The sequence below is a fragment of the Brassica rapa genome, chromosome A02 (genome assembly GCF_000309985.2).
Source record: "Brassica rapa cultivar Chiifu-401-42 chromosome A02, CAAS_Brap_v3.01, whole genome shotgun sequence".
Lineage (NCBI taxonomy): Eukaryota > Viridiplantae > Streptophyta > Magnoliopsida > Brassicales > Brassicaceae > Brassica > Brassica rapa.
This window is the reverse complement of record NC_024796.2, coordinates 11,608,178-11,635,943: the sequence shown is the minus strand read 5'-3', so window position 1 is coordinate 11,635,943 and position 27,766 is coordinate 11,608,178. Positions and strand designations below refer to the sequence as shown.

The window sequence follows — 27,766 nt, the reverse complement described above, 5'->3', positions numbered from 1 at the left end:
ACTCTTTAGTATTTCGAAAACAAATCAAATAAATAGTTTTACAAACTAAAAAAATTGAAAAATTAGTAACTACTAATGAAATACCCATATGAAATTAGTGAAATTTTTTTCCAGTTCTAAAAATGTTTAAATCATAATTTCAAATTATGCTTTACATAAAGTAGAATTGGCATTTTACGAAGTAGAAAATGAAATTCAGATTTTCCATTGAATCTACTATGTTTCGAATACGTGATTTACATAAATAATAGTACTCTAAAAATATTTAGAATACACATTCCGCGCTTAATCTATCGCTCTAAAATCTGTAGAAATCAGAATCTATAGATTACTGTAAATTTATAACCTATAGAAATCAAAATCTACACATAAATCTAAGAACTTGTAGAAGACAAGTTCTACAGATTTATTGTAAATCTAAAACCTGTAGAAATCAAAATCTACAGATTAATATAATTCTAAAAACCTGTAGAAACGAGTTCTACATATTTACTGTATTGTACGGATAACAATAATCAGTTCCAAAAATATGGAAAGAAAATATTTGGAAATATTCAGTTTCCATATATAAAAAATTCAATTTTTCAGAAAAAAAAAAAAAAAAAATCGTGGGACATAAAGTGTAGGTTTAGGTTTTTTTTTTTATTTGAGGATTTTTAATGTTTAATTTTATCTTTATTACTTTAATTATTTATTATATATTAATATTTACAATTGTTTTGGTAATTGTTATTTCGAATTTATAATTGAATTTAAGGGCATTATTGTCATTTTGAAAATTAATTGCCTAATATGACATAAAATATATGAATTTAGTCTATTTTTTTTTGCCTAAAAAAAACAATTTTCCCAAAAAAAAAAATTGTCTTAAGTGAAAAACCACCAAAATAGGGATTTAGCATTTAAGTATAAAAATGATAAACCCTGAAAATTTTAGTTTTCCTAAAATTTATGGAATCTACTTTGCTAAAATTATGACTGAACTAAAATTAGTTTTTGCAAAATTAAAAACCAAAGACCACTTGAAAAAACTACAAACAACAAAATGTAGAGTCCAAGGTAGAAGAAATAAGTTGACAAGAAAAAAGTAGAAGAAAGAAAAATCTGTTCGCTATTCACCGTGCTTTTGTGTGCGGCGAAGCATGACTTGTCTGCTTCGGACAAGTAAAAGTAAAACTCAGAAAAATCTTACAATTTTCCATCTAAATATTCAAACAACGTGTCATGTTTAGATATGATGCGACCGTCCATTCCAATCACAGCCGTCCAATTTAAAAAATATCTAAAGCCATGTCTGGATAATATCTGCCATGTTACCATGTTCCGGAACGTTCTTGTGACGAGATATTTTTGGACACCCGTAAACGTCTAGAAATTCTTTTTGTATGATTCTTGCACCACATAACCGCCATTGAAGCCACCTTCCTTCTTTATATACACTCAGGGGCGAAGCTAGTAAGGAGAGAGGGGGTGCACATGCACCCATAATATTTTCAAAAAATAGTGTGTTCCTCAGCCTAATTTCATATATACACATATTGTCATTGGTAAATTTACACGGTGTGCACCCAGTCAGAAATTAGTTTGGATTCGCTACTGTATACACTACAAAAGTTTATCATATCTCTTGTGCTCTGTAATGTCGTGAAGATTATATAACGTATAATATATAAGTTATAATCAATGGAAGGTGGCATTAAGGCAACATCACCGTCGTATTACGATTTTCTTGGTGTTGCCGTCAACTCCTCGGCGGAGCAGATACGACGAGCGTATTACAAACTTGCCATGGTGGGTCATCGTTGATTCTTGTTTTCTGACTTTCTATAGAGAGTAATGTGTTTTTTTTTTTTTTCACTGAAGGCATAGAGTAATGTGTTTTGACACATTTTCTTGTTTACTTGTTTTTTTATGTTGAAGAAATGGCATCCTGATCGGTGGACGAAAGATCCACTTAGGGCTGGAGAAGCAAAACGAAGATTTCAGCAGATTCAAGAAGCTTATTCGGGTACGGTTCTGTTCAGACCATGTGTTCGATGTTTCTCTGTTGTTGCTGTTGTATATGGGGCTGACGTTGTTTTTCGGAAACATTTTGTTGTGTGTAGTGTTGTCTGATCAACGGAAAAGAAGCTTGTACGATGTGGGGCTCTACGATACTGAAGAAGATGAGGTATAAATACATATCTCATTTGCGGTTTAAATGGTTACATGGGGTATAGAGTAATAGCTAGACTGATTTGTTTCTGTTACTGATGAAGGGATACTTTGATTTCGCTGAAGAGATGGTTTCACTTATGGCTCAGACGAGAAGAGAGGTAAAGCTCTTTTTCTTGTAGCCTAACTTCACTTCTGTGTATTTTGTCTTTGTTTGCGCACAAGTTAACGGTGTCTGTAATGGTTACGTGCAGGAAAAGCAATACAGCTTGGAGGAGTTGCAGACAATGGTCAATGATATGGTCTATGAGTTCCAGGACCAATCAATGTGTATGAACTTTGACCTGGACCAACCGGTAGATTGGGCTTCGCAGATGTCTCTGCCGGTTTCAAGCTTCGAGTTCTGTCCTCAGAGCAGTTACTGTAACTAAATCAGTATACACATAATCCGCATCGTACGGACTAATGTTGCACGGCTAAAGGATAGTCTGGTCTCAACATCTGACAGTTCTGTGAGGGCCTAGGTTTTTGACTTGTGAAGGCGAGGACATGAATTGCTCTACGTTTTGTTGTTGTGGATTTTCTGTGTTGTGAATAACCTCCAATTTAGAAACAAATCGTTGTAATTGCATTAACAAATGCATTGTACTGTTAGAACTGGACTCCATAGACCAATAACAAATGCATTGGAAAATCGTTAACAAAAGCGAAAGTATACAAAATAACAAAGTGGCATATGCACTACAAGAAAACACGCCGAATTCCGACGGAGGTTTCGACGGACTACAATGTCGTCGGACGTTTGTGACGGATTTCTGACCAATTTCCGACGAAAACAAAAAAATTTGAAGTCGTCGGAATTCCGTCGGCCATTTCCGACGAATTTCCGAAGAAAAATGGTTCGTCGGAATATTCCGACGACTTTTTGACGACATTCCGATAAAACATATAACCGTTGTAGTCGTCGGAAATTCGTCGGAATATACCGACGAACTTCCGAAGACATTCCGATTAACAGATATAACTTTTACCATCGTCGGTATTCCGTCGAAACTTTTCGACAAATTTCCGACGAACCATGTTTCCATCGGAAATTCCTCGCAAAATACCGACGACATAGCGACGACAAAGGGTTCCATTGAAGTTTGGAAATTTCCTCGGTAATTCGTCGGAATATACCGACGACATTCCGACGAACTTGTCTAGTTCATCGGAATGTCGTCGGTATATTCCGACGAATTACCGAGGACATGTTTTTCTAAAAAAATTCAAACATAAAAATCAATAAATTTAGATGCCAAAACTATGAAAATAACACATAATAAGTGTTTAGTATAGTATTAGATCACAACCGTTCAAATATAACAACTCATTAAAATATTTATGTATGCATATCATTGTTTTCATAACATCTCATCTTAACACTCATATACTTATACAATCATATTCATCTAATCTTACACTACAAAAAATGTTGTTGTGTAAAATCGTGTTATAAAAACATTTTTATTGTTAAATCTTTATGCAAATACTATATATATTATCAAAGATTTGGATTTTGCATTTAGAAACTTGTAATCAACCCCTAAACACTAAGTCGTCGGAATTCGGTCAGAAAAGGTCGTCAGTATTCCGTCGGAATATACTGACGGACACCAATTCCGTCGGAATATACTGACGGACACCAATTCCGTCGGAATTTCAATTTACCCGGGAAAACCAAACCGCGTGAAAATTTTCGCGAACCGCCAATCGGTATATATTTAATTATCCCGATGGAATACTGACGAACCTGTGTCCGTCGGAAACGTTAAATATAATTACTCTTCTTCTTCCTTCTTCGTTATTTCCGCCTCCGCCTCTCTCTCAATCCTCTCCGCGATTTCTCTCCCTTTCACGGCGATTCCGACCATTCTCGAGCTCCTATCACCGGCGAACCCTCTTCTCACCCTCATATCTCTTCTCCAAACCCCAAATCATGTAAGAATCATCCCAACCTTGTTTTATCTCATTTTTTTAGGGTTTTGGAAGTTAGATCTCGGATTTTAGGTTGTTTGATTGAAAATTTTAGGATTGAATGGATAGTTTAGGATATATAAGTTAGGATTGTTGTTTGGATTGTTGTTTTAGTTTTTCTTGGAATTATTTTGTGTTTTTGTCAAAATTCAAGACGTTTTACTATTTTTAAAACATTTTTTGATTTTTAAAAACGTTTTTCAAGTTTCCAGTAATAATCTATGTATAATAAAATATTTTTTAAAAATTTTAAAAATATTTAACAACATTTTTCTATATTTATAAATTTTTTATAATTTTGTTTACATATATATATATATATATATATAAATCATGTATAATAAAAAAATTTAAATTTTTTATAATTTTTTATAAGTTTCCAGTAATAAACTATGCATAATAAAAGGTTTAATAGTTTTTTTTTAAAACGTTTATAAAACCTTTTGTAAATATATAAATGAAAACATTAAAAATAGAAATGATTTGAAAAGATTTTTGATGTATTAATTTTTTTTAGGTCCGAGGATGTACCCCGCCCCGCAGCCCGTCTTCGACGTAGTTCGGTGAGCAGTTCCCGTGCATCGGGATCGTCTCACGAACAAAGCTCGGTTCCCGCATATATTCCCGCTACAGAAGAAGGTCAACGCCGAGATAATGCAGAAGCTAGATCGTTTGATGTCTTCGAGTTCTTAGTTTTTTTCTGCTTTTTAAAACTTTCTGAATGTTTTTATTTTATTTCGGTTTGTATGAATTTTTAACTTTCTGAATGTTTTTTTTCTATTTCGGTTTGTATGAATTTAAATTCTATAATATTATTAGTTTTAAATTTCAGATTTTATTTATTTATTAATTAATTTTTAATATAAAAAATATATAAAAATGCAAAATTAATTTGTATTTAAAATTGATATATTCCGACGAATTGAGGGCGTCGGACTATACCGACGAACGAAGTCCTCGGAAAATACCGACGGAGAAGGTTCCTCGGAAAATTCCGACGAACAATAGTCCGTCGGTATTTTCCAAGGACTCGGTTCGTCGGTATAGTCCGAGGAACGTGCTCCGTCGGTATATAGTTTTTCCGATGAACTCTGGTCTCGTGTGTCCGCATCGGAATATCGTCGGAAGTTCGTCAGAATGACGTTTCTCGGTATTCGTCAGAAAGTCGTCGGAAGGTCTGACGAAATTCCGACGAATCCTTTTTTTCCGACGAAATTATACCGACGGACTGGTTCGTCAGAAATTCGTAAGAATCGGTCTATTCCAACGAATTTCTGACGATTTCGGCCATCAGAATCCCCCTGTTTTCTTGTAGTGATGCAACCCAAGCATTCGACCTGGACTCTTGTTAATTTCAGTTAAATGGTCTTGAATCCTTATGTAGACCACTCAGTCAGTCGGTGCGTATCTTCTTTTCCAGATTTGGAATATAGTCAACTTTTGTGCGTATTTTTTTTATTTTTTACCAAAAAAAATTCAATTTCATCTTGGTCTTTGCATGCACAAAAGTTTCCCAAAAAGAAAAAAATGTAGTTTTAAATCCGAACGCTTTAAAAGTAAAATGTTTATGGCTTTTTGTTTGTTCCATTAATTGCATAATTTGGACATCTCCAGCCCATTCTATTTCCTACACCAAACTTTATTATAAAGTAAAATCTTCTTCAATCTACTCTATATTTCATTCTAAAATAGTGTAACTCTATTTTTTACTCTATATTTGGAGTGTCTCTATTTCTTACTCTATTATAGAGTGAAATTTTTTTATTTATACTTTAGTTTTCTTAGTTTTAATCATTTTATTTTGTAACTATTTATGTAATTTAATTATGCAAACATCACATAATTCTCTTCAACACAATATACAAATGTTTGAAACTTATTATTATTAGCCAAAAAAAGAAGCATTAAATTTTTTTAAAAAATCTAAAAAATTAGCTAAAGAAAAAAATACTAAATAGAAACAAGCAACATAATATAAAATTAAATTATAAATTATTGTGATTTAATATTCAGGTAAATTTCCTCTAGATCTACCTAAATTGTTAAAGTATTGTCCAAATGAGGTAAATGAAAGAGTAGCTTCTTGTTCATTGTTCATGTTGTTGACCACATTTTTTTTGTAAAATTTGTATTCGTTCCTCTTGAAAATATGCACGAACTTCTAGATTTTACATTGAATTCAAGTCACAAAATAAATATTTGTTTTCTTCTTTCAGCTCATTCAAAGCATAATTCTTCTTTTGAATCTCCAAGTGATATTTTCGTTGTTCTCTCGTCTTCTTTAGTTTCTCCAAAAATTTTGTATTTCCGTCTTTTAAGGTATTGAACCGATGTTGTTTGATCACCAAGTTTTCATTTCATTTTGGATTTTTTTATCCCACTTCGGCGTGGAGAGTGAGATCCGCTGATATTCCCCTCGCCATCACTTAAATTTAAAGAAAATGGAAGCAAACCTGGAGATGTTTGCGTGAGAGAATCAAAGAAAGGATTTTCTATCTCTGAACATGTATTTTCAGGGATTGATATTGATATGCTTTTAGCATGGGCAACACCATCTTTAAAACTTTCAAAGTCTTTAATAATACTCCAAACATGGGAAAAAATGTGTCACTTCTTCTTGGACCTCCAATCTTTTCAGTGTTGTTAATAATCTCGTTAAATCACCAGCCATGCACCAACTGCTTCTTTTATGTACACCAAGGCGCATCAAAAGTGCTCCAAAGTATGTCTAAATTTAATATCATGGTTACCATATATACACGAAAGGTAAAATTGCTTATCACACATCTTAATATTAACATCCAAAAGGTTCTTGTCATAGAACAAAAAATCAACTTGTACACTGTTTTTCCAAAAAAAGGCTAACCCTGCCCATGTATTTACATGATTTACAATGAAAACATGATCATAACCAAGCCAAACCTTAAGATCTACCATAGTAATTCCTTATTCATGGTGTCCATAAAAAAAATCTCAGAGAAGCACATACTACGCAATTCCATGAGTCAGGTCATGAGGCCGCCCCACTCCCCTGGCAGTTCCAGCTCAGAAGACTTATCTAGGTGTTGGACAGTCCCTCCTTTGGGACCATCATTGATGATTTAAGCTTAACAGACTTGGATACATCCACCAAAATAGCTTCTGCTTTCTTTTTGAGAGTCGTTTTTTTCTTTGGAATCTTGAGAAACCGATTTGCAAGTCAGTGCTTTTGAGCTTGAGCATTCCTTTAGAATTTTCCTAATCTCTTCCTAACATTTCCTTTCAACTAAGGGTAAACTGAACTGAGAAACCATCGATGTTGAAGTGATCGGACTAGACAGTAATGGCGTTGACATTGCCATACTTTGATCATGAGCCTGAACAGTTATAGAGCGTCCAGCTGATATGGCCGCAGACATAAGCTTTGGACCTTTCACTTCTTGATTCAGAGACTGTGATGAGGAATCCGATCCGTGTCATAGCCAAACACAATTCCTTTACCCTTATCTACCTCAGTTGTAATGGTAGGAGGACGGATCAGTTGCAACATTGTTTTCTCGGTGATGGGGTCCAATTCCGCCTCCTTTACTGAAGTAATAATTTGTTACTCTTTAATTCTCCTATCTTCACCATAATAGCTAGCAAGTAGTTATGCATCTCCTGCAACACTTCTGGAGCAATCTGAGGTCTACCAGATAAAGGATACATACCAACTTGGTCTTTATTTAAAATCTTAAACAAAGGACCAGTTTTACAGAGAACTAGATGACCCTTGGATCTATTTGCGATAGAGCTATTCGTAGATCGAACATCTTCATTTGGTTGAACTCTAGAGATTAAATGACATATCTTATGCATGCGTCAACCTTTGACAAAGGTAGTATCTTTTCTGAGTCTTCTCATAGAAGAAATATACAGTAATATACAGTGCGTTGAATTCCCCCACGAAGGTTGAGAACTTTAAATTTCCTCAGAGGCTTTGGAACATCAAATATTATTTTCATACGAAAAAAAATCATGCTTTTGAGATTTCTCTAGATCAAATGCAACACATCCACATGACCAGTAAGCTCTCCTATTGCCGTAATAGCAATCTCAGTGTAGTGATTTAACGGAAGTTTTGTTTATCTGAACACAGATCTGAACTTGCTGAAGATAATCTGGTATGGGCTTTTCAGTCCACCTTTCAAACACGAGACTCTATTTATTGTAGTTTTCCATGCCCTTGTTTAAAACTTTTTCCAGATCATATATATGCATGCTTGAAGATAAATTGGAATCTTTCTTTGGTGAGAGCCACACCTCTAATTCGATTATATTTCTGACATTTCTTTGGCATATCAATAATCAAGCACGACCGATGAGGCTGTTTGCATTCTTTTCACAAGATAAGGCTCTATTGCATCTTAGAAAGCCATTTTAACTTGCACTTTCGTCAATCATACATGATATTTTAACTCGATAAGAGTATATATGGATTTCTAATTTATAATACTTAAAATATATTATGACTCGAATCTAGTTCAAATAGGGTGGCTGGAGTATGGTATATTGCAATCATATTGTAAGATTTGGTTTGAGATAAACGTAACACAAACGGTTATTTAGTATCAAAATGATTTATTTAACAAATAATAGATATTTAAAATAGACCAAAATCATATTGAAATAACAACTTAAGAGAAAAGCAAATATGAAAGAAGGAAAAAACAACAATTATTTGGAATGAGACTTCAGGTGAATTAGGTAAATATATTCAACGGAATTGAGTTATTCTTGGGTTCACCCTAGACTTCAGGTGAATTAGGTGAATATATTCAACGGAATTAAGTTATTCTTGAGTTCACCTCCTAGTGAAAATCTCTAAGTTCACCTCCTACATATTAACCACTAAAAATTTGCCACATCTAGTATTTTGTTTATGAAAAAAAATATTTTAATTTTCAAAAAAATTTGACATTATAAAACTTGATAAACTCTAAACCTTATAACTCAAATTCTAAACACTAAACCCTATAGCTCAAACTCTAAACATTAAACCATAAACTCTAAACCCTAAACGCTGTCAACTAAACTGTAAACTTTAAATCTTATAAACCCTAAACCCTAAATTCTAAACCCTAGTGTTTAGTTAAGGTTAACCTTAAGATTTATGGTTTTCGTGTTTGAGCTATAATGTTTAGAGTTTAGTGTTAATCTTAGGATTTAGAGTTCAGTGTTTGGAACATGAGCTATAGATTTTAGGGTTTAAAATTTTGCTATGTAAAATTTTTATCTTGCATTTAATAATATTTTCTAGGTTTTTTTAAACAAAATATGACACGTGACAGTTTTTAATTGGTTATTATCTAGCTAGAGTGAGAAACTAGAGGTTCGCCCAGCAAAGAATAACTCAACGGAATTCAAATAAAATGTTGTATTATATATTTAAGTCAAGGAACAAATAGCCAGCCATATTTGAAACTTGTGGAAGTCAAATAATAATGACGTCAATACACTAATATCTAGTTTCCCATTCAGTTTGTACTCTACATTCGCCGGGTAGACAAGATATAACATGTATTTTCAAGTCACTAATAGTCCCATTCAATCCAAACGGACACGAAAAATAAAGTTACGGACTTACGATTGAATCCATAAAATGGAAAGTAAAGTTAGAAAAACATAAGAACCCTATAAAACGAGGATTAAACTAATTCTTTTTTTTTCCTCATTGATGTGATAAATAATTAAAGAACTATGCACAAAATCCTCCTAATTAATCATCAAATCTTTACTCTTCACTCTAAATATATAGACGTTTCAATATTTGACTTTTGACCGAACCAGTCAACACAGGGAAGAGGAAGAGGAAATTGTCCTCCGTGACTGGCTTCTCGGAGCTGTTCCCTCCTTGACGGCATTATCTGTTGCATCAGTCGCACGTTCACAACGAGGACACATGGTTAAAATCGAGGCCGGCACTGCCTTTAGAGCTCGTAGTTCTTCAACTTCTTTTTGTAGAAGTCGATTTTGCTCCTTCAATGACCCAAAGCATCTCTTTAGATACTCACATTCCATCTCCGTATGCTTGAGCTTACTCCTATATATCAAATTTTGTGTAACCATGATATTGGTTGACTGAGCTATGCGTACTATTAAAATGCATGCGTTGATACACAAAAAAAGGAAAAATGCATGCATGCGCCATTTGTAGTTTTTAGGTTTTATCTTACACCAACCATATGCTTGAGCTTGCTTTTATATATATGTAAAGTTTTTTCTTTACTAAATTTTGCATATCATATATATATATATATATATGTAAAAGTTGTTTTAACAGTTTCTAAAAACTGAAAAATAACGGTAGAAAACGACATTTTATGAGCTTCATGAAGAAACAGCCACGCAACATGTATCTCGATACTGTGCAAGCATGCATGCCCCGATGCAAATGTACGTATATACACATTCATGTGATGTACTATGTACATATGAATATATATATACACACATGTATAGAGAAAGCATTGTTAAATTAAAAGTGTATGTGTGCAGTGTTTTAAGTTTATGTTTCATTAAAGCAATATGCCTATTATATACTACAAACATCATAATTGTGGACTGGCCAAAGATGGCTAAAAGAAACATACACATTATTATCTGTCTCTAACTTTGTCCCTCATGTTCCCTAACGCTTTCTTTTCTTGTTGATGCATTAATTAGATTCTATAATATTTTTGATTTTAATCACGGGACATTTATATAAGAATAAGAATACATTATTTTTCATGTGTCGCATAGAATGCATGATAACTGTATGTGGGAATCAATGAGAAACACTTGGATAAAAGTGGCTCACTTCCACTTTACTCCATTTTTCAAAACTACTTATTGTATATAAGGTTAATTATGTTCAGAATCTAAGTTACGATTACACACGATCTTATATTAAATATTCTGTCAACGCACTCTCATAAATTAATATATTCTCAACTACCATAAAACATAATTCCAAAAAAATCTACACATATAACATGCTTTGCCGTATATGTATATACAATTATAATTTCGATAAGATATAAATCGTATTTTCCTCAATTTATATGTATTATAAACGATGCAATATACGAAAGCGGTAGATTGAAGGACGTACCGAGCTCTTCGATTTTGAAACCACACCTCAACTTGCCTTTGACTAAGCTTTAAAAAAGTGGCCAATTCTAGTTTTTGTTTCTGTGGTTTCATTATTATTCAACCAAAACATAATCAGCCGACATGATGATCAGAAAATCAACTCTCTTTGTTTTCTTCTTTTTCTAACGTAAGCAAAACATATGTACCATAAAATAGAATAATACATATACTTACAGAGGTTAAGGTATGATTTTGTATGAAACTCTCTTCAAGAAGATGTGATTGCTCTTTAGTTAGACGGAGCTTTTTGCGCCGCCAGCCGAAGGAGTTGCTATCTTCTTCGTTGGCATGCGGTGCTGCAGCGATCATGATCCACTCACGATCTTCCGTCTTTGGAGTTTGATTTATGTCCAAATCTCTCACCATGTGCTCACCTAAGAAAATATATTATATATCAAAAAATTTCAGAGACAGCTATTACAACTCTATATAATATATATAGATGATTTTGATATCAATCTTTGGACCTTACCAGATGAAGGGTGTGAAGATAATTGAGAGAAGCTTGGAAGCGATATTGATAATTCTAACGAGCTTGAGTTAGGTGAGAGGGCCATAGAGGATGGAGCAATAGAATTTGGTGAAGAGAAGATAGTTTTTTTTTGGAAGAGGAAAGGTAAAGATAAAGTTTTATATGATAATAGAAATGTAGCTAGGTGTGTGTCTCTGTGTAGATATACACTATATACTCATGTGAAAGAACAAAAGAAAAAAAGGTTAGACAAAGGAGAAAGATTTTGTAATAAGCGTGGAATATGGAATAAGGGATTGAGCGTGATATAATGATCAAATCTCAAGAAAATAGTCTTAAGACAAAAGATAAAAAAGAAAGTTTCAAGTAGGTCAATGAAGGAATATAAACTAAGGGAGAAAATAAATGGCAGTGTAAGTTGAGAGAATAATAAAAAGGAAAGGAATAGAATGAAACGAAGAGGTTTCTTTGAACCCGGGTTCGAAGCCCCCTTACTTACCTAACTAAAAGAATTTTTCAGTTAAAAAAAAACGAAGAGGTGTTGTTAGAAAAAAAAAAAAACGAAGAGGTGTGTGTTTACGTGTGATTGGTGGATTTAGAGAGGAAATAATGTGGTTTGACTAGGGTTGTTTACGTTAGTCTTTTTTTACCTTGTCCGCTTTTGGAGTCTCAAGACTCGATCTTGTGCTTTCCTCCCTTGAGGATCCGGTTTGTCTTTGCAGATGGTTTGTTTGTAGTTCTTGGCTTTATGGTAGTTTTGGTCTTTTCTTTTGTTTACGCCGTAATCGGTAAATCTGTGGTTCTGACCTGTGGTGGTTTATGTTCTTTCTAAATTTCTGGTTCGTGGGTTCACCACGTGCTTTTCCGAGGTTTTTAAAATGGGCACTTGTCCGTCCTCACTATAGAGTTCAATTTTAGCTCCCTTGGTTCTTAAGTGTTTCAAGTACATTCTCCTTTGATTTTAGATATGTTTACTCTAGGATAATATCTTTGGCATTATATTTAATTGTCTTTCTTATTATCTCTGGGATGTTCGATTTAATGATATCGCCGGCTTTAGTCTTTGAAAGGGTTATGACTTATGATCCTTGTCGACTTTGTGTTCTAACAGTGATTTTAAACGTTTTAATAAATTTAAAAATGATTAAAAAAAAAGATCCAGGATTTTTTTTTCCATAGCTTCAAGTTTTAATCATGTACCATCTAAAATATATACAAAAAACTATATTTCAAATAATTTGAATAATTCGACACTATAAAAGTGTAACATGGTTGATTTTTAACTGATATTTATATATAAGGTGCCTCTGCAAGTATTTATACAAGAAATATTACTATTGGATCTGCTTGTTAGTTGAACAATTACAATATCTTAATCACTAAGATGAGTCTGATAGGCCAATAATATCATTAAGTTACTTGCATGTATAAAAGATAGTCAATTTTTTTTTGTGAGTATATACACTAGCATATATTCCATCCGTTTCTTTATAGTTATTGTTTTAGACTTGTGCACACACAGAGGCAAAAACAGTATATGGATAGTGGGGTCAGTTGACCCCACTATTTTTTAAATTTTTTTGGTTTTGTTAAAGAAAAATTATTTTGATCCTATTTGAAAATAAATTTTAATCCCATAAGTACAAAATGTTTATGGTTCCGTTACTGTGCATACATATTAAGAAAATATTTAATTATGTATATTTACTAAATAAAAACATTATTACCAATACATGTAACTACGTTTTAACCAAAAATAAAATTTTACACTGAATTATAAAATGACACTTATTATGAAACAAATTTTTTACTTTACAACGATAACTAAACTGAAACAAAAATACTGTAAGTATAATCATACGCATGTTTCAGGTTTATACATAAAAATGTTTAACTAGAGACTTTATTTAATATTTAATGATATGTACTTTCGCATTATTGGGAGACAATTAACGCGTTATAATTGGCATGCATGCCACAAGATTTCCTAATGTCTATACTTATTGGCTCTTCCAAAACATCAATGCCTTTCGGCTTTTGCAACCAAAGTGGAGTTGTTAGGGGTCCCACTACCTGCGTTTGCTTTCTTTAGCCGACATTGATCCGGTTTATTATTTCACTTCGGTTTACTATTTTATCCGGTTCTGTTGAATAATTTCTTTCTTCCCGGTCCAGCGAATTGGTTCGTTGAAGAATCCAAGACAGGAACATAAAAGTACAGGTTCTCTTAAAAGATTACAAGCGACTTGTTGGTTCCATACTTAAAGACAAAATGACCACAATGGTAACTAGTTGAGTCGGCTGATTAATGAGCTCAGTGAAGCCCATTGGTTTCTCTGAACCAAGAATATGGCAGTAGCTCCACAACTACTGAACCAAGAATATGGCAGTAGAGCCTGTGGGTTCAAAATATAATATGTAGTGTTCATGCTATGAATTTCATTTTAAAATATGTTATGCCGTTTTATGCTATAAGTGTCATTTTAGAATTACTGTGATTTTAGAATTAATGTGACTTGTAAAAGAAAAATAATAAACAATTATTTTGTAAATAAGATATATTAGTGCATTAGATTGAAAATCTTTAAATTAAAAAAAAGAAACGATAAGATAATTCTAGAAAAATGAGAGAGTATAAACAAATGTATTTTATAATACTCTTATCAATTAAATTATTTACATTTGTTAAGATATGAATTAAAATATAAAAGCCAAAAATCATGCATAAGCTTATATCAGATGATACAAAGCAAGTGAAAGTTAATATGTTTTAGATATTTGATTACAAGATTCACTTCTTTGTATTTTCTGTAATAATTAGATTCCAAAGTTGCTAAACAAAACATAAAACCTAATTTATGTTGTACAAATATGAAATGTGACTTTATTTAGGTTTCTTGTTCATGCTTTTTTTTCTATTTTTTCTTCATTTTTATTTTAAATGGCTTAAAAGAATTTTGTTATAAATAATAAATATTTAAGAGAACATGTGTCTCAAGTTATCCATAATCTTTATATTCTATCAAACTTCTTAGTTTTAGGAATGTTACGGACTAATCCGCCTCCAAATAATCCAACCCGCATTGGATTCAATTTTAGTTAGATCCGTGGGGGTTGGCCCGCTGCGGGTTGCGGTCTACCTTAAGTTTCTGTATTAATTGATCAGTGATTGAATTAGTAATTTAGTGACCCAGAAAATAGTCTCATTTATTTTTTGAAATCAGGTTTTTAAACATCAAAATTCTATTATCATTGTTGTTGCTATGACTCAAAAGTGAAATTAAAATGTTGTTACGAATAGTTTGGCATGTACGTTAAAAGTCAATGGTGTGGTGTGTTTGTTCTAATAAAGTATTTGGACTATACAAATTATTATGATAATGATTTTGAATCCGTGACCACATATGAATTTGGCCACAAAACTATTCATGATATTATTTGAATGGACAAAAAAATCTTCATTCTTAAACACTTGCTCACTTATTCCGCTAATAAATAGAGCATGCTAAAAACTCACTCCTCTCCTAAAATCATAACCATCCATTTTCTTAAGATAAGAAAAAAACATGGCAGAACCGTCTTGTTTGCTGGGGAAGCTTGAGATAGAAGTGGAGATCAAAGCTTCGGCTGAAATGTTCCATCACATGTTCGCAGAGACCACACCATATCCCCAAAACAACCCCGGGCCACATTAAGGGATGTGATCTGCACGAAGGCGAATGGGGCAAAGTCGGCTCAATCATCGTCTGGAACTACGTTCATGGCAAGTTAAATTTATGCACTATTTGATAAAACCATTCTGTTGATTCAAAACTGAAATTAATTAAAACTTATTTTTATGAGATATGCAACGATCACTAAACTGATATTATAGACGGTCACTAAACTATACTAACTCTGATTACATTTTTCAATAACAAGAGAATTCCAAACAAGAAAATTAATTTCAAAAAAAAATATTGCCCAAAAATAGAAAAAGAAAATTAATTTTCAGAGCAGAAATTAATCTTGGCATATATATCCACGAGGGGATGACCACTGTAATACCATCATTGGATACAATATACATTCTTATGATATTTTCTTTGAACAACATTCATGTTGATTCTCAAAATCAAATCTGTGTATATAAATAAAATTTGAACTAATTGGTGCAGATGGAGAGCCAAAGGTGGCGAAGTACATAATAGAAGCGGTGGATCAGGAGAAGAGCCTGTTGGATTATAGAAGGTGATCTCAGGAAAGAGTACAAGAACTTTGTGTTGACGATCCAGGCGACCCCCATGGAGGGTCTGGAAGTATTGTGCACTGGCACATTGAGTATGAGAAAATTAGTGATCAGGAGGTGGCTCACCCTGAGACTCTTGTCCAGCTCCTTACAGAAATGTCCCAAGGGATCGACGAACATCTCCTTAACGAAGAATACAGGACCACTCCTCGTATGTGTGTGTCTGTTTGCTCTCGTCTTAAATAAGGATGTTTGCTTAATTATGTATTTGAAATAAATAATGTAGAATAGCATACTACAACAGTTGTGATAAAAACTATTTTTTGCTATTTGAGAAAATTGTCTTTTTTTATGTAATATCTGGAAATAAGTAAGTAACACATATGGAAAAAAATGCAGAATAGCAAAAATAAAAAAAATATCTTTCACAAAAAATTTTAAAAATCTAAACTCTCTTTAACATATAATATATTTCATATAAATAAATATTTTAAAATTATTTGCAAAAATTTTATTTAAAAGTAAAAGAAATATTATTATCCCCTAATTTTACATTCTAGACCCGGAATTCTAAATCATAAATCGTAAAGTTAATCCTTAAATTCCACCTCTGCAATCTAAATTCTAATTAGTAAACATTAAACATTAAGATCTGTTTTGAAATACAAAAAAAAAAAACAACTGAAACTAGTTTTTGATATATTTTGAAGAGACATGAGCATTCATTATCCAAAGCTCTTAACAGAGTCTCTTAATGCAATTGGGATTAAAAGAAAAAGAAAATTAAATGTTAATAGATGAAACGTTTTTTAATTTAGGGGTGGAAGATACGTCGAGAGAAATTGGTGTTCATCTGTATCTCTCTATTCAGAGAAGGAACCTCTCCTTCCTTCTTTCAATGGTCTCTCTGTGAGAAAGACACGAACCAAAGCAACCAAACAAATGTCTAATCTATTCCTCTCTTCGCCTCGACCTTCAGTGACTCTGCGACTCCACTCACCGACCCAAGTAACGAAAACCGCTCTTCTCTTCTCTTCTATCGAATCTTCAATTTCTCCTCGCGACCCTTATAAAAAGGTTGCTCCTTTGTGATATTTGTACTTAGGTACAGCGTTTATGAGATTAAAGTCGATCAATTTCATCACAAGAAGTAGTGGTTTATATGTTAGAATCTCTTGTTGCGTTTATTAAACTTGTAAATGATGAGGAAGTTCATGTCGAATCATTACATAAGCTCTGTTTTAGACAGAGAAGCTGTTCTTGTGTGAATGATGTTTTTGAGATTTCCCTTCATGAGTTGTATTTTGTTTGCAGTTCTACTCTAACAATAGTAAAGATTTCAAAACTAAAGCATCAAAGAGATTATTCCTCTGTCCATCATTTGGATCATGTTTGAATGAATACTTGCCTACTGTGATGGTATGGAAGATGGTAGTATGGAAGATATAGGGCAAGTGTTGAGAATGTTTAATTTTTTTAAAAAAAGAATCTCTAAATAAGAGACTCTCAATGGAGGAGTAAAATATTGGTGTCTCTTAACTAGGTCTTTTAACTAACATTTAATACTTAAAAATTATTAAGAGACCTAAAGTAAGTTTTTGGGTTAATGATGCTCTGATGAGCTGTTTACAAGTGAGAGGAAAAAACATCATTTATTTGGTAGACAACCATACGTTCTTGTTGCCCTTTAGATCGCAACTGATTTGTTCTGTCATTTTAAGTGCTATCAATTTGTGCGGGTCTACTTTTTCTTCATTCAAAAAAATGTCGCAAAATGAGTGTTAGGAAAACGCTAGACGTTAAAATTGCATGATGGACGATCAAATTAAACGAAACATCTATTAATTTTTTTGGAACATCAAGTTCGTTATAAAATAAAAGTCCAACACAGGCCTAGACTTTATAAGAGGCCCAAACTTTGTAGGAGCATCATTCTGCTCAATGCCATTACAATTGTCTATGGTGAGAAAGTTACTCGATCGAATGTTGAATGTTTTATAAGTTAATAATGGTGAGGCCTCTTCGGTTGTAGGCTTGTAGCTAGTAATATAAGCAACAAGCAAGCTCCATCACACTTGTGAGATATATAATTATCCATTGAGAAGGTCTAATATTGAGTGGAGATTCCTGGTGGATCAATTCTCCACATGAGAGTCTTGTATGTGAATACAACAAAGAAACCATTAAATATAAACTAGCGTAAATACTAGGCATGGTACCATATTCCCATATTGATTCTTCCTCCAAAAGACTGCACTTATTATATAAGCAGAGTTAGAGTAACATCAAAGATCAACTAACATAAAAAGCGATGGCTCAGATGGCGAAATCCATGATAGAAGTGGAGATCAAAGTGTCAGCTGACAAGATTTTCCAAGCTATTAAGGCTACTTCCCGCAGCGTACCAAAACTATCTCCAGGGAAAATACTTAGCGTGGAGGAGCAAGTCGGTGATCACACCAAGAACTGGACTTTGTCTATAGGTAAAATAAAATAAACTAACTCTCCTCTTATTACAACAATTCCCATAAGTAACTCTCTGTATCACTCTAATATGATGTGGGTTTTGTTTGCAGATGGAAAAGTGGAGAAGATGAAGGAGAGAGTTGAAATAGACGAGGAGAACAAATCAATGACTGTGTTTGTGTTCGATGGAGATGTAATGGAAAACTACAGTAGCTTCAAATGCAACCTTCAGATTATACCGAAGCTCCATGGAAGAAGTATAGCGAGATGGAGCTGGGAATACGAGAAGCTTAACTCAGATTCTCCAGCTCCTAATAAGTATATGGATTTTGCGGTCTATCTCACTAGAGATATTGAGTCTAATCTTCTCAAAACATAAAGATGTAAGTTAATACGTATTGCTTTGTTTATAACAATGGTTTCATCTCTTTATGCCATGTGTGTACGTGCGAAAGTTACATGAATAAAAGTTTGAAGGGGTTGGGTTTTAACGTTAATACATACTTAAGAGTTTGTTATTATCAAGTTAGTTTTCCCGTTGGGAAGAGTCACTTTCTTACAAAAAATTAACAACATGGTTTGAGTTTTGTTCTAAGAAGATGTACGGATTTTCGTACCTAAAATTTCCTAATCATTCAAAAAGAAAAAGAAAGGAAATGCTATCGAGTTAGCTTAGCTGAGAGTATGAGAGCATTTCTAGTTCCCACAGATAAACTAAAACATGATCCATAAAATGAACAGTAAATAAATTTTGATTTTATAAATACAAATTTCGCCCTAAACACTTTTTAACTTCTAATAGTAAAATCAATATCCGATAGTGACGGTTACCAATTTACCATATATTTTAGAACAAGAGAGAAGAAGTCAGAGAGTAAGAAGCTACCAAAGACAAGAGAAGAAACAAAGTTCGAGTGTTTGTGTTCTTACAGTGTTTGGTATTGTACTCTCCTTCTGTAGTCTACTTTGTCATTCTCAAAAAATTGAGAATTGACTGAAACTTGTAAGTTTTGCTTGTTAATGGAAATTGTGGGAGAGATATCCCACCTCAGGATTACCAGAAAAAGGACTGGATAAACAAATTTCTTGTGTCTTTAAATTTCTGTTTTTATTACAGAGATCCAAGTTTTAACATTCAAACGGTAGGAAAGTTAGTATATGGGTAATACTAACAAGTAGTATCAAAACCAGCAAATAATAGATGTTTGGTTGATACAAGGTCAAGTTGGAATTTTCCTAACAAATACTTAAATTCTATTACTGTATTAAGTTTTAAGATGATACACCTAACTAATTACAATTCATGCCCACCTCCAATTTACAAGTTTCCTCTGTACTGGGTTAAAGGGAAAAAAATCATCCTGATGACATCAAAAATATGCGATGGGTGATATGGGCTTCTACGTTTTTTCGTTAGTGTTAATGGGAATAAGTTGAATCCTACACTATATGATCGTACAAACTACAAACAGATAGTATCGTAATCTAAAGAACAAACATATGTATACTTTTTTTGGATCATCTGTCCATCTTCCATAATGGTGGTTCCCAAACTCAGGCCACCATAATTGGGGCCTCAAGCCCAAAATTACTGATCGCATCTCTAAAAATATTTCTTGGAACCGATATTTCTAATTTATTAATGCTTTAAAAAAAAAAACATTACTGTGTCACCAACTAGAGCCGAGAAGAGAAGAATTGAGAGCGAAAGGAACGACGTGAATGTTGCGATTGTTGAATAATATCAAATATAAACCATTTTGTAACTTGACAGGATAATAGAAAAATATTGGGCAGGTGAATTATTAGTATGGGATCCTGAATTCCTCCTGATCACCATGGGGTCACAAAAGTTATCATTATAGTATTTTACAAAAATCGTTCTATTTTTCAACGCTTGCTCTCACTCGCTCCTCTACATATAGAGACGAAAGAACTCACAAGACAACTCACTCCTCTACATATAGAGACTAAAGAACTCACAAGACAACTCACTCCTACAAAACTAAACGTTTTCTTTTCTCATAGCAAGCAAAAAATCATGGCAGAAGCGTCTACTTTGGTGGGGAAGCTTGAGACAGATGTGGAGATCAAAGCTCCTGCTGGAAAGTTCCATCACATGTTCGCAGGAAGACCACACCATGTGTCCAAAGCAACTCCGGGCAACATTCAGAACTGTGAGCTACATGAAGGCGACTGGGGCAAAGTCGGTTCAGTCGTCATCTGGAACTACGTTCATGGCAAGCCAACTTTATATATATTTTTTACTTTTACAATACATACAATAAATTTCGTAGTAGGAAAAAAAATTGTTTAGGAAAATCTTAACAAGTCCAAACCTATATAAATAAAGTTTAAATAATTGGTGCAGATGGAGAGGCAAAGGTGGCTAAGGAGAGGGTCGAGGCGGTGGAGCCAGAAAAGAACCTGATCACGTTCAGGGTTGTAGAAGGTGATCTGATGAAAGAGTACAAAAGCTTTGTGATCACAATCCAGGTGACCCCTAAGCATGGAGGGCCTGGTAGTGTTGTGCACTGGCACCTTGAGTACGAGAAAATTAGCGATGAGGTTGCTCACCCGGAAACCCTCCTCCAGTTCTGTGTTGAAATCTCAAAAGAGATCGATGAACATCTCTTGAACGAAGAATAGAGGATTACTCCTCGTGTGTGTGCATGGCCTCTTTAAGTATCTGAAACTGAATTAAATAATGTGCCGTGTCCTAGTTTGGGTAAGAGATATATGTTGGCGTGTGTCGTGCGTGTATGTGTGTGTGCACAATAGTATGGTGGAGATATATTTGAAGTTCTTAATTTGAATCGGCGTATACTAGGGGTAAAGATACAAGACGACATGAAGTTTATGTAGTACTCTACATCGGTTAATAATAAAATACAAGAAAATACTTATTTGGATATAAATGTCCAAGACCCAAAAAACTTGGACCTGAAAGAAATCGATTTATATTTGACCCGAAGACCAAAATGGCCAAATCTAATATTTCATTATATTTTTGTGCATTTTATAAAAGTTACATTTGTTTAGTTGGTGAAACTTAAGATTTATTTGAGATGTTTTTGGCTAATTTAATAGTATAGATTTGTAGGTTTTTTGTTGAGTAGTAAAAAAAGATTTGTTGGGTTTTTGATAATTTTAAACTTATCTTAAATACTAAATTGTTATTTATTAATAAAATAAAATTAACATAATATATAATTTTTAAACTTATCTTAATTATAAAGTTAATGAGACATATATAAAGAAGAGTATCAAAAAGTATACATAATATTATATTTTCGTGAATCAAATTTATGTGGTAGTATATATATGGTATAATCTTTTCGTTTTCAAAAAGATATGAATCCAATAAATAAAAGTTTTGACTAAATGATTGTTAGAAAAATTAAGGTAACGTATTGCATGTCCAAATCAATGTAAGACCAAAATATTCTTAGTTAATGAAAGGGTCCAAACAACCTTTCTAAGTAAATTTATTAAAACTCCTTCCTTTTTAATAGTATTAACTAGATTTTGACCCGCGCTTAGAAAACGCGGATATTTTTGGATTATATTATAATACAAAGTCTTATTATATCAAAAAATATAATTTTTAACAGTTATATAATCTACGAATTAGTTTATTTGAGATTTTATATGTACACTTTTACGTAAGTTTCTTTTAGGCATGAGAATTATATCCGGACCAAAAAAACAAACCGAACTGACCCGAAAATATAGGTTTAGTTCATGTCCAGAGAAGATAATCTATTGGGTTTTTTTGGACCTGCATGTCTTTGTTTGAGTTTGGGGCCTACCCTAGACCTGATAATAAATATGTTGTGTTTATTAGGTATATTTGGATATTTTGAATATGTTTCCGGTATTATGGATGTTTTTTTTAAGTTTTTGGTTTACGATTATAGTTTTTGATTTCAGGTAAATTTTCAAATTAAAAAAAGGGTATTTCAGTTCATAGTGTCAGATTTTAAATCTTTAGGTATTTGAATTTTTTAGGTATTTGTTTGGAGTTTCAAATATTTTTGAGATTTTTTTAGATATTTCGAAATTTTTAGGATCCTAAATACCCGAACATATGTGGACCCATTACGTCCATATCAGGTCCAACAACCTTTTGATATAGAGTTTTAACGTTATTGTACAAAAACATGGTTGATGAAATATTTTTCTGAGTAAAGATATCATAAGGAATAATATTAGGATCTGTTAAAAATATTTAAAATATTGTATGGTTAGAATGATTAATAGTATTACCAAAAACAAAATGTTATACATGACTCCAACAATTTTTTTATATTAGATTTTTTAAGACTCTTTCTCTTTTAATAGTGTTGTTTCGTTTTTAAGTGAAAAGTATATCAAAGTATAATATCTAAACCAATAATTTTCAAAATCGTGAATAATCAATATTGATATCGTGAAGTCGGGTTAGTTTTAATAGAACCAATGAATTTCTACATTTTTGTGAAGGTAATATGAATATTCAGAAAACTCATTTTTAAATATGAAAATATCTATTAAACTATAGACGGTTGAAATTTAAGTATATGATATGAGATTTTAGTGAGAAAGTTTATACATGATATGATTACTTTACTATAAAGGAAAGAGGAAGTTAGAATGTACACATATATGTCGTGTAACTTCTCTAGCTTTAAATCATATATTATATAATAAAAGTGATAATATAAAACATTAGTTTTAATGCTTTTATGATTAAAAATCAAAATAGTAAATATAGTAATAGTAATGATTAGTATTTAGAAGTGAGATTTGAATAAATAAATGAATTGAATAAATTATTGTTAGAGAAATATATGGTAATATATTGTTAGTTTAAATTTAAGATAAGATCAAAAATAATGAGTTAAATGAAAAGGTCCAAACAACTTTTATAGGTAGATTTTTTAAGACTCCTTCCCTTTTAATAGTATTGATTCTTATATGTTTCAAAAAAATTATCTCCTCCTTTGAAACCTAATTTAACGAGGGTTAAATAAGAAGGAATAGCATCGATCGAGAGAAATGTTATTCTTTTTAGTATTAACAGGTATCGACATATAATATTACCTGTACTTGACATCCAAGCAATATTGCAAAGAACATATAACATTAGGCCTGGACGTTCGGTTTTCGGTTCGGTTCTGGTTCGGTTTTTTTAATTCTCAGTTTTTTTTTTTTCGGTTTTAGAAATATACGAACCGTTTGGTTATCTATAAAATTTGGTTCGGGTCTGGTTCCATTCTTTCGATTTTTGGATCGGTTCGGATAACAATTATAAGAACCGATAAAATTTTGGTTCCAATTCGGTAATGGTTTGGTTCCGGTTACGCGGTAAATATAGATGATATTTGGACTTGTAGTCTATTGAACCATATACTATGATTTTTATATCAAGGTATAATACCGTTGGTTATGTGCATTTGGTTTCTGTTTCACCTACGGTTCTGAAGTGTCCACTTTAAAAACCTGTTTTCAGCACTTTATTGCTATAGGGAAATCGGCGAAGTTGCCTAGAGCAGTGAAGTGACAACTTCAGAAAGGCTCCATCTTGCACATTGATGTTCTAGGAAAGCTGTTGTGTTTGGACCTCAGTGTTTTCGAAGCCCATTAGAGCTAGAGTTTTAGGGACAAGATACCATTATATATATCTTGTGCCTCCTCTAAACCTAGGAAACAAAGCCAAAATAAGAGAAGAAGACAAGAAAAACTCCACAAGGTCTAGAAAGAGAGGCAAGCAAAAGGCTCAAAGACAGTCAAGAGGGATTTGCAGCTGAGCAAAGAACAAGAAGGAGACAATAGAGAAGAATTCAGAGAGTGAGAAGCTACCAAAGACAAGAGAAGAAACAAAGTTCGAGTCTTTGTGTTCTTAGAGGGTTTTGGTATTGTACTCTTCTTCTGAAATCTCTTTTGTCATTTTCAAGGAAGTGAGAAGTGACTGAAACTTGTAAGCTTTGCTTGTTAGTGGAAGTTGTGGGAGAGAGATCCCACCCAGAGGTACCGGAAAGGGAACAGAGTGAACAAATTTCTTGTGTCTTTAAGTTTATGTTTTCATCACAAAGATCCAAATTTTAACACTCAACGGGTAGGAAAATTAGGTGTATGGGTAAACCTAACATGTAGTATCAAAACTAGCAAGTGATAGCTGTTTGGTTGATACAAGGTCAAGTTGGAATTTAACCAACAAGTGGTATCAGAGGTCCAGGTACAAAGCAAGAGTGTTAGAAAATTCTCCTTGAAGACTCAATGTTGAATACAAGGATAGAGGTCGATAGGTTTGATGGAACATGGGATTTCTCCTTATGGAAGGTTCGTAGCTAGCTCACTTTGGTGTTTTAGGTTTGAAAGGAATTCTTACAGATGAGAAGCTGTTGAAGGATCCACCTAGTGAACAAGAGGAGTTGGAAGCTGCTATGAAGGATCCATAGAAAGGGTTAGCAGGGATCTCAGATGCTGGTTCAAGCATAGATCCAGTAAAGCTCGAGAAATCAAAAAGTGCTAAAGATCTGATTGTTTTGAATATGGGAAATCAAGTGCTAAGGAAGATCAAGCACTGTGAAACAGCAGCAGCCATATGGTCAACATTGGACATGTTGTACATGGAGTCTTCATTGCCAAATCGCATATATCTACAGCTGAAGTTCTATACTTTCAAGATGAATGATGTGAAGAGTATAGATGAGAATGTTGATAACTTTCACAAGCTGGTAACAGATCTGAACAATCTAGGTGTAGATGTGTCAGATGAAGTCCAAACGATTTTGCTGCTAAGTTCATTACCCCACAAGTATGACTAGCTAAAGGAAACTTTCAAGTATGTAAGGGACAGTCTCAGCTTAAATGAAGTAACATGAGCTGCAAGGTCCAAGGAGAGAGAGTTGGCTGAAAGTGGAAGCCAGTCTAGACCAAATGCTGAAGGTCTCTATGTTGATTCAAGAGGAAACAACCAACTTGGAAGAGCAAGGTCTAAGAGCAGAGGAAAGTATCAGTCAAAGCCAAAACTTGATAAGAACAACAAAGATTGTTTTATCTGTGGAGATGAAGGGCATTAGAAAAGAGATTGCCCAGAGATGAGGGATAAATGCTCTGCAAATACTGCAACTGAGTATAAAGAACCAATGATTTTAAGTGTTAGCACTTATAACACAAAGAAAGGATGGATTATGGACTCATGTAGTTCATACCACAACACACCAGACAAGGAAGTCTTATTTGACTTCACGGAGCTTGATGGTCGTAAAGTGTTAATGGCTAACAACACATATGGTAACATCAAGCGGATAGGAAAGGTGCGGATTGAGAATCCGGATGGTTCAGAAGTGATACTCAAGGATGTTAAATACATACCAAAGGTGAGTAGAAATCTGATTTTCTATGGAATGTTGGAGAAGTCAGGTTGCAAGTACAGAGGATAAGGCTTTAAGGTTCAGTTTTATAAAGTTGGAAGATAGGTTATATCAGGTGAGTATCATGAAGGTATCTACTACTTTCAAGTCAAGGTCACAGAGGCTGAAGTGAAGGTGCCAAGGGAAGAGAAAGAAGTCCGGGAAAGGAGCAGAGAAGTAGGTTAAGAAAACTTAAAAGAAGAAGTCAAGGAATGTGACTTTCAGCATGAATCTAATTCAAGGACCAACTCCTTATGGCTATAAGTGGAAGGGTCATTAGCTCAAGGTGGAGGCTCTTCTATTACAGGACGGTCAGGAGAGAATGAGTCTAAGATGAGCAGAGAGGAATCAAGAGCATAACCGAAGGTAGCTCAAGTGGACAAAGAGAAAAACAAGAAGAAGTCTTCAAGAAGAAGGAATCAAAAGCTTTATAGGTTCAAGAAGGATTCCAGATGTTGCATTAGTAGTTTCTCAGGCTCAGAGAATGCAACGGACTTAGATGAGATTGAAGCAGTCACAAGGTTTATGTTTGAAGTGAGTGAAGTAGAATGTGAGTCTCTCATAAAAGTAGGAGAGTCTACCCAAGATCAGAAGCATGCTAGGAGTAAGCAAGGAGGCTTCTTGGATAAGAGGATACCGAGTCAGGAGTTGCAGCAAGGCTTCATACTTCTCAACGCTCACTAAAGGGGGAAACCGCCCCAGGTAACTATGTTGGCTTATGGTCTATCTTGCAGGATCGAATTGACCGGGTAGAGTTAATTTGTATAAAGCCTGGAGATGGAAGGTTAAATTGCAGCGTGGAGAGTTACCTAGTGGAGTTTCTGAAACCGTGTTAGTAGAGACACAGGTTCCAGGTGCAGCAGTTGAGAGAAGCTTCAGAAGAAGTTTAAACAAGTAGTTTGACTTAGGTGGAGTAGCTGAGATAAGGAGGCGAGGATGATTCCGTCTCAGGAAAAAATGAAGACCCCAAAGAAGCGGGATAAGTATCAAGTAGGCATGGTAGGTTGGATGTAGGTTGGACACGCAAGAGAGCACAAGCACAAGTGGCCAAACGCTCAAGGTGGAGATTGTTGGTTATGTGCACTTGGTATGTGTTTCACCTATGGCTCTGAAGTGCCCACTTCAGAAACCTGTCTTCAGCACTTTGTTGCTATAGGGAAATCAGTGAAGTTGTCTAGAGCACTGAAGTGACTACTTCAGAAAGGCTAAATCTTGCACATTGATGCTCTAGGAAACATGTTAAGTTTGAGCCTCAGTGTTTTCGAAGCCCATTAGAGCTAGGGTTTTGGGGACACAAGATACCACTATATATATCTTGTGCCTCCTCTAAACCTAAAAAGCAAAACCAAAAAAGAGAAGAAGACAAGAGAAACTCCACAAAGTCTAGAGAGAGAGGCAAGCAAAAGGCTCAAAGGCAGTCAAGAGAATCTGCAGCTGAGCAAAGAACAAGAAGAAGACAAGAGAGAAGAAGTCAGAGAGTGAGAAGCTACCAAACACAAGAGAAGAAACAAAGTTTGAGTGTTTGTGTTCTTAGAGTGTTTGGTATTGTACTCTCCTTCTGTAATCTCATTTGTCATTCTCAAGGAAGTGAGAAGTGACTGAAACTTGTAAGCTTTGCTTGTTAGTGGAAGTTGTGGGAGAGATATCCCACCCCAGGGTTACCGAAAAGGGGACTGGATAAACAAATTTCTTGTGTCTTTAAGTTTCTGTTTTTATCACAAAGATCCAAGTTGTAACATTCAAACGGTAGGAAAGTTTTTTTTTTTTTTTTTGAATAAATGTTAAATTTTATTCATAAAAAAAACAGCTGTTTTACATTGAAATGCAACTTCAAGCTAAAATGTAAAATATTTGAAAGCTGGTTCTAATAAGAGT

The 27,766-nt window shown here is 33.7% G+C and overlaps 4 protein-coding genes and 1 pseudogene across 4 annotated transcripts; 4 read left to right on the top strand and 1 right to left on the bottom strand.

The window, feature by feature from the left end:
- The first annotated feature begins 688 nt into the window (after positions 1-688).
- On the top strand, positions 689-2,860 carry LOC103852694 (chaperone protein DnaJ). The gene is made up of 6 exons (XM_009129589.3): positions 689-1,433; positions 1,600-1,791; positions 1,921-2,008; positions 2,106-2,170; positions 2,259-2,315; positions 2,409-2,860. The coding sequence occupies exons 2-6, from the start codon at positions 1,684-1,686 to the stop codon at positions 2,583-2,585; spliced, it is 495 nt and encodes a 164-aa protein (XP_009127837.1). The 5' UTR covers positions 689-1,433; positions 1,600-1,683; the 3' UTR covers positions 2,586-2,860.
- Positions 2,861-4,910: 2,050 nt separating this feature from the next.
- LOC103852693 (homeobox-leucine zipper protein ATHB-X) lies at positions 4,911-12,287 on the bottom strand. Its single transcript, XM_009129588.3, has 4 exons — positions 11,798-12,287; positions 11,500-11,699; positions 11,285-11,364; positions 4,911-10,231 (listed from the first exon to the last, which is right to left on the bottom strand). Exons 1-4 carry the CDS (start codon positions 11,880-11,882, stop codon positions 9,979-9,981), a joined length of 618 nt encoding a protein of 205 aa, XP_009127836.1. The 5' UTR covers positions 11,883-12,287; the 3' UTR covers positions 4,911-9,978.
- A 2,811-nt stretch (positions 12,288-15,098) lies between these two features.
- On the top strand, positions 15,099-16,384 carry LOC103852692 (annotated as a pseudogene).
- A 1,338-nt stretch (positions 16,385-17,722) lies between these two features.
- LOC103852689 (MLP-like protein 31) lies at positions 17,723-19,012 on the top strand. Its single transcript, XM_009129586.3, has 2 exons — positions 17,723-18,508; positions 18,602-19,012. Exons 1-2 carry the CDS (start codon positions 18,337-18,339, stop codon positions 18,868-18,870), a joined length of 441 nt encoding a protein of 146 aa, XP_009127834.1. The 5' UTR covers positions 17,723-18,336; the 3' UTR covers positions 18,871-19,012.
- A 1,378-nt stretch (positions 19,013-20,390) lies between these two features.
- On the top strand, positions 20,391-21,381 carry LOC103852688 (MLP-like protein 31). The gene is made up of 2 exons (XM_009129585.3): positions 20,391-20,731; positions 20,863-21,381. The coding sequence occupies exons 1-2, from the start codon at positions 20,533-20,535 to the stop codon at positions 21,138-21,140; spliced, it is 477 nt and encodes a 158-aa protein (XP_009127833.1). The 5' UTR covers positions 20,391-20,532; the 3' UTR covers positions 21,141-21,381.
- The last annotated feature ends 6,385 nt before the right edge of the window (positions 21,382-27,766 follow it).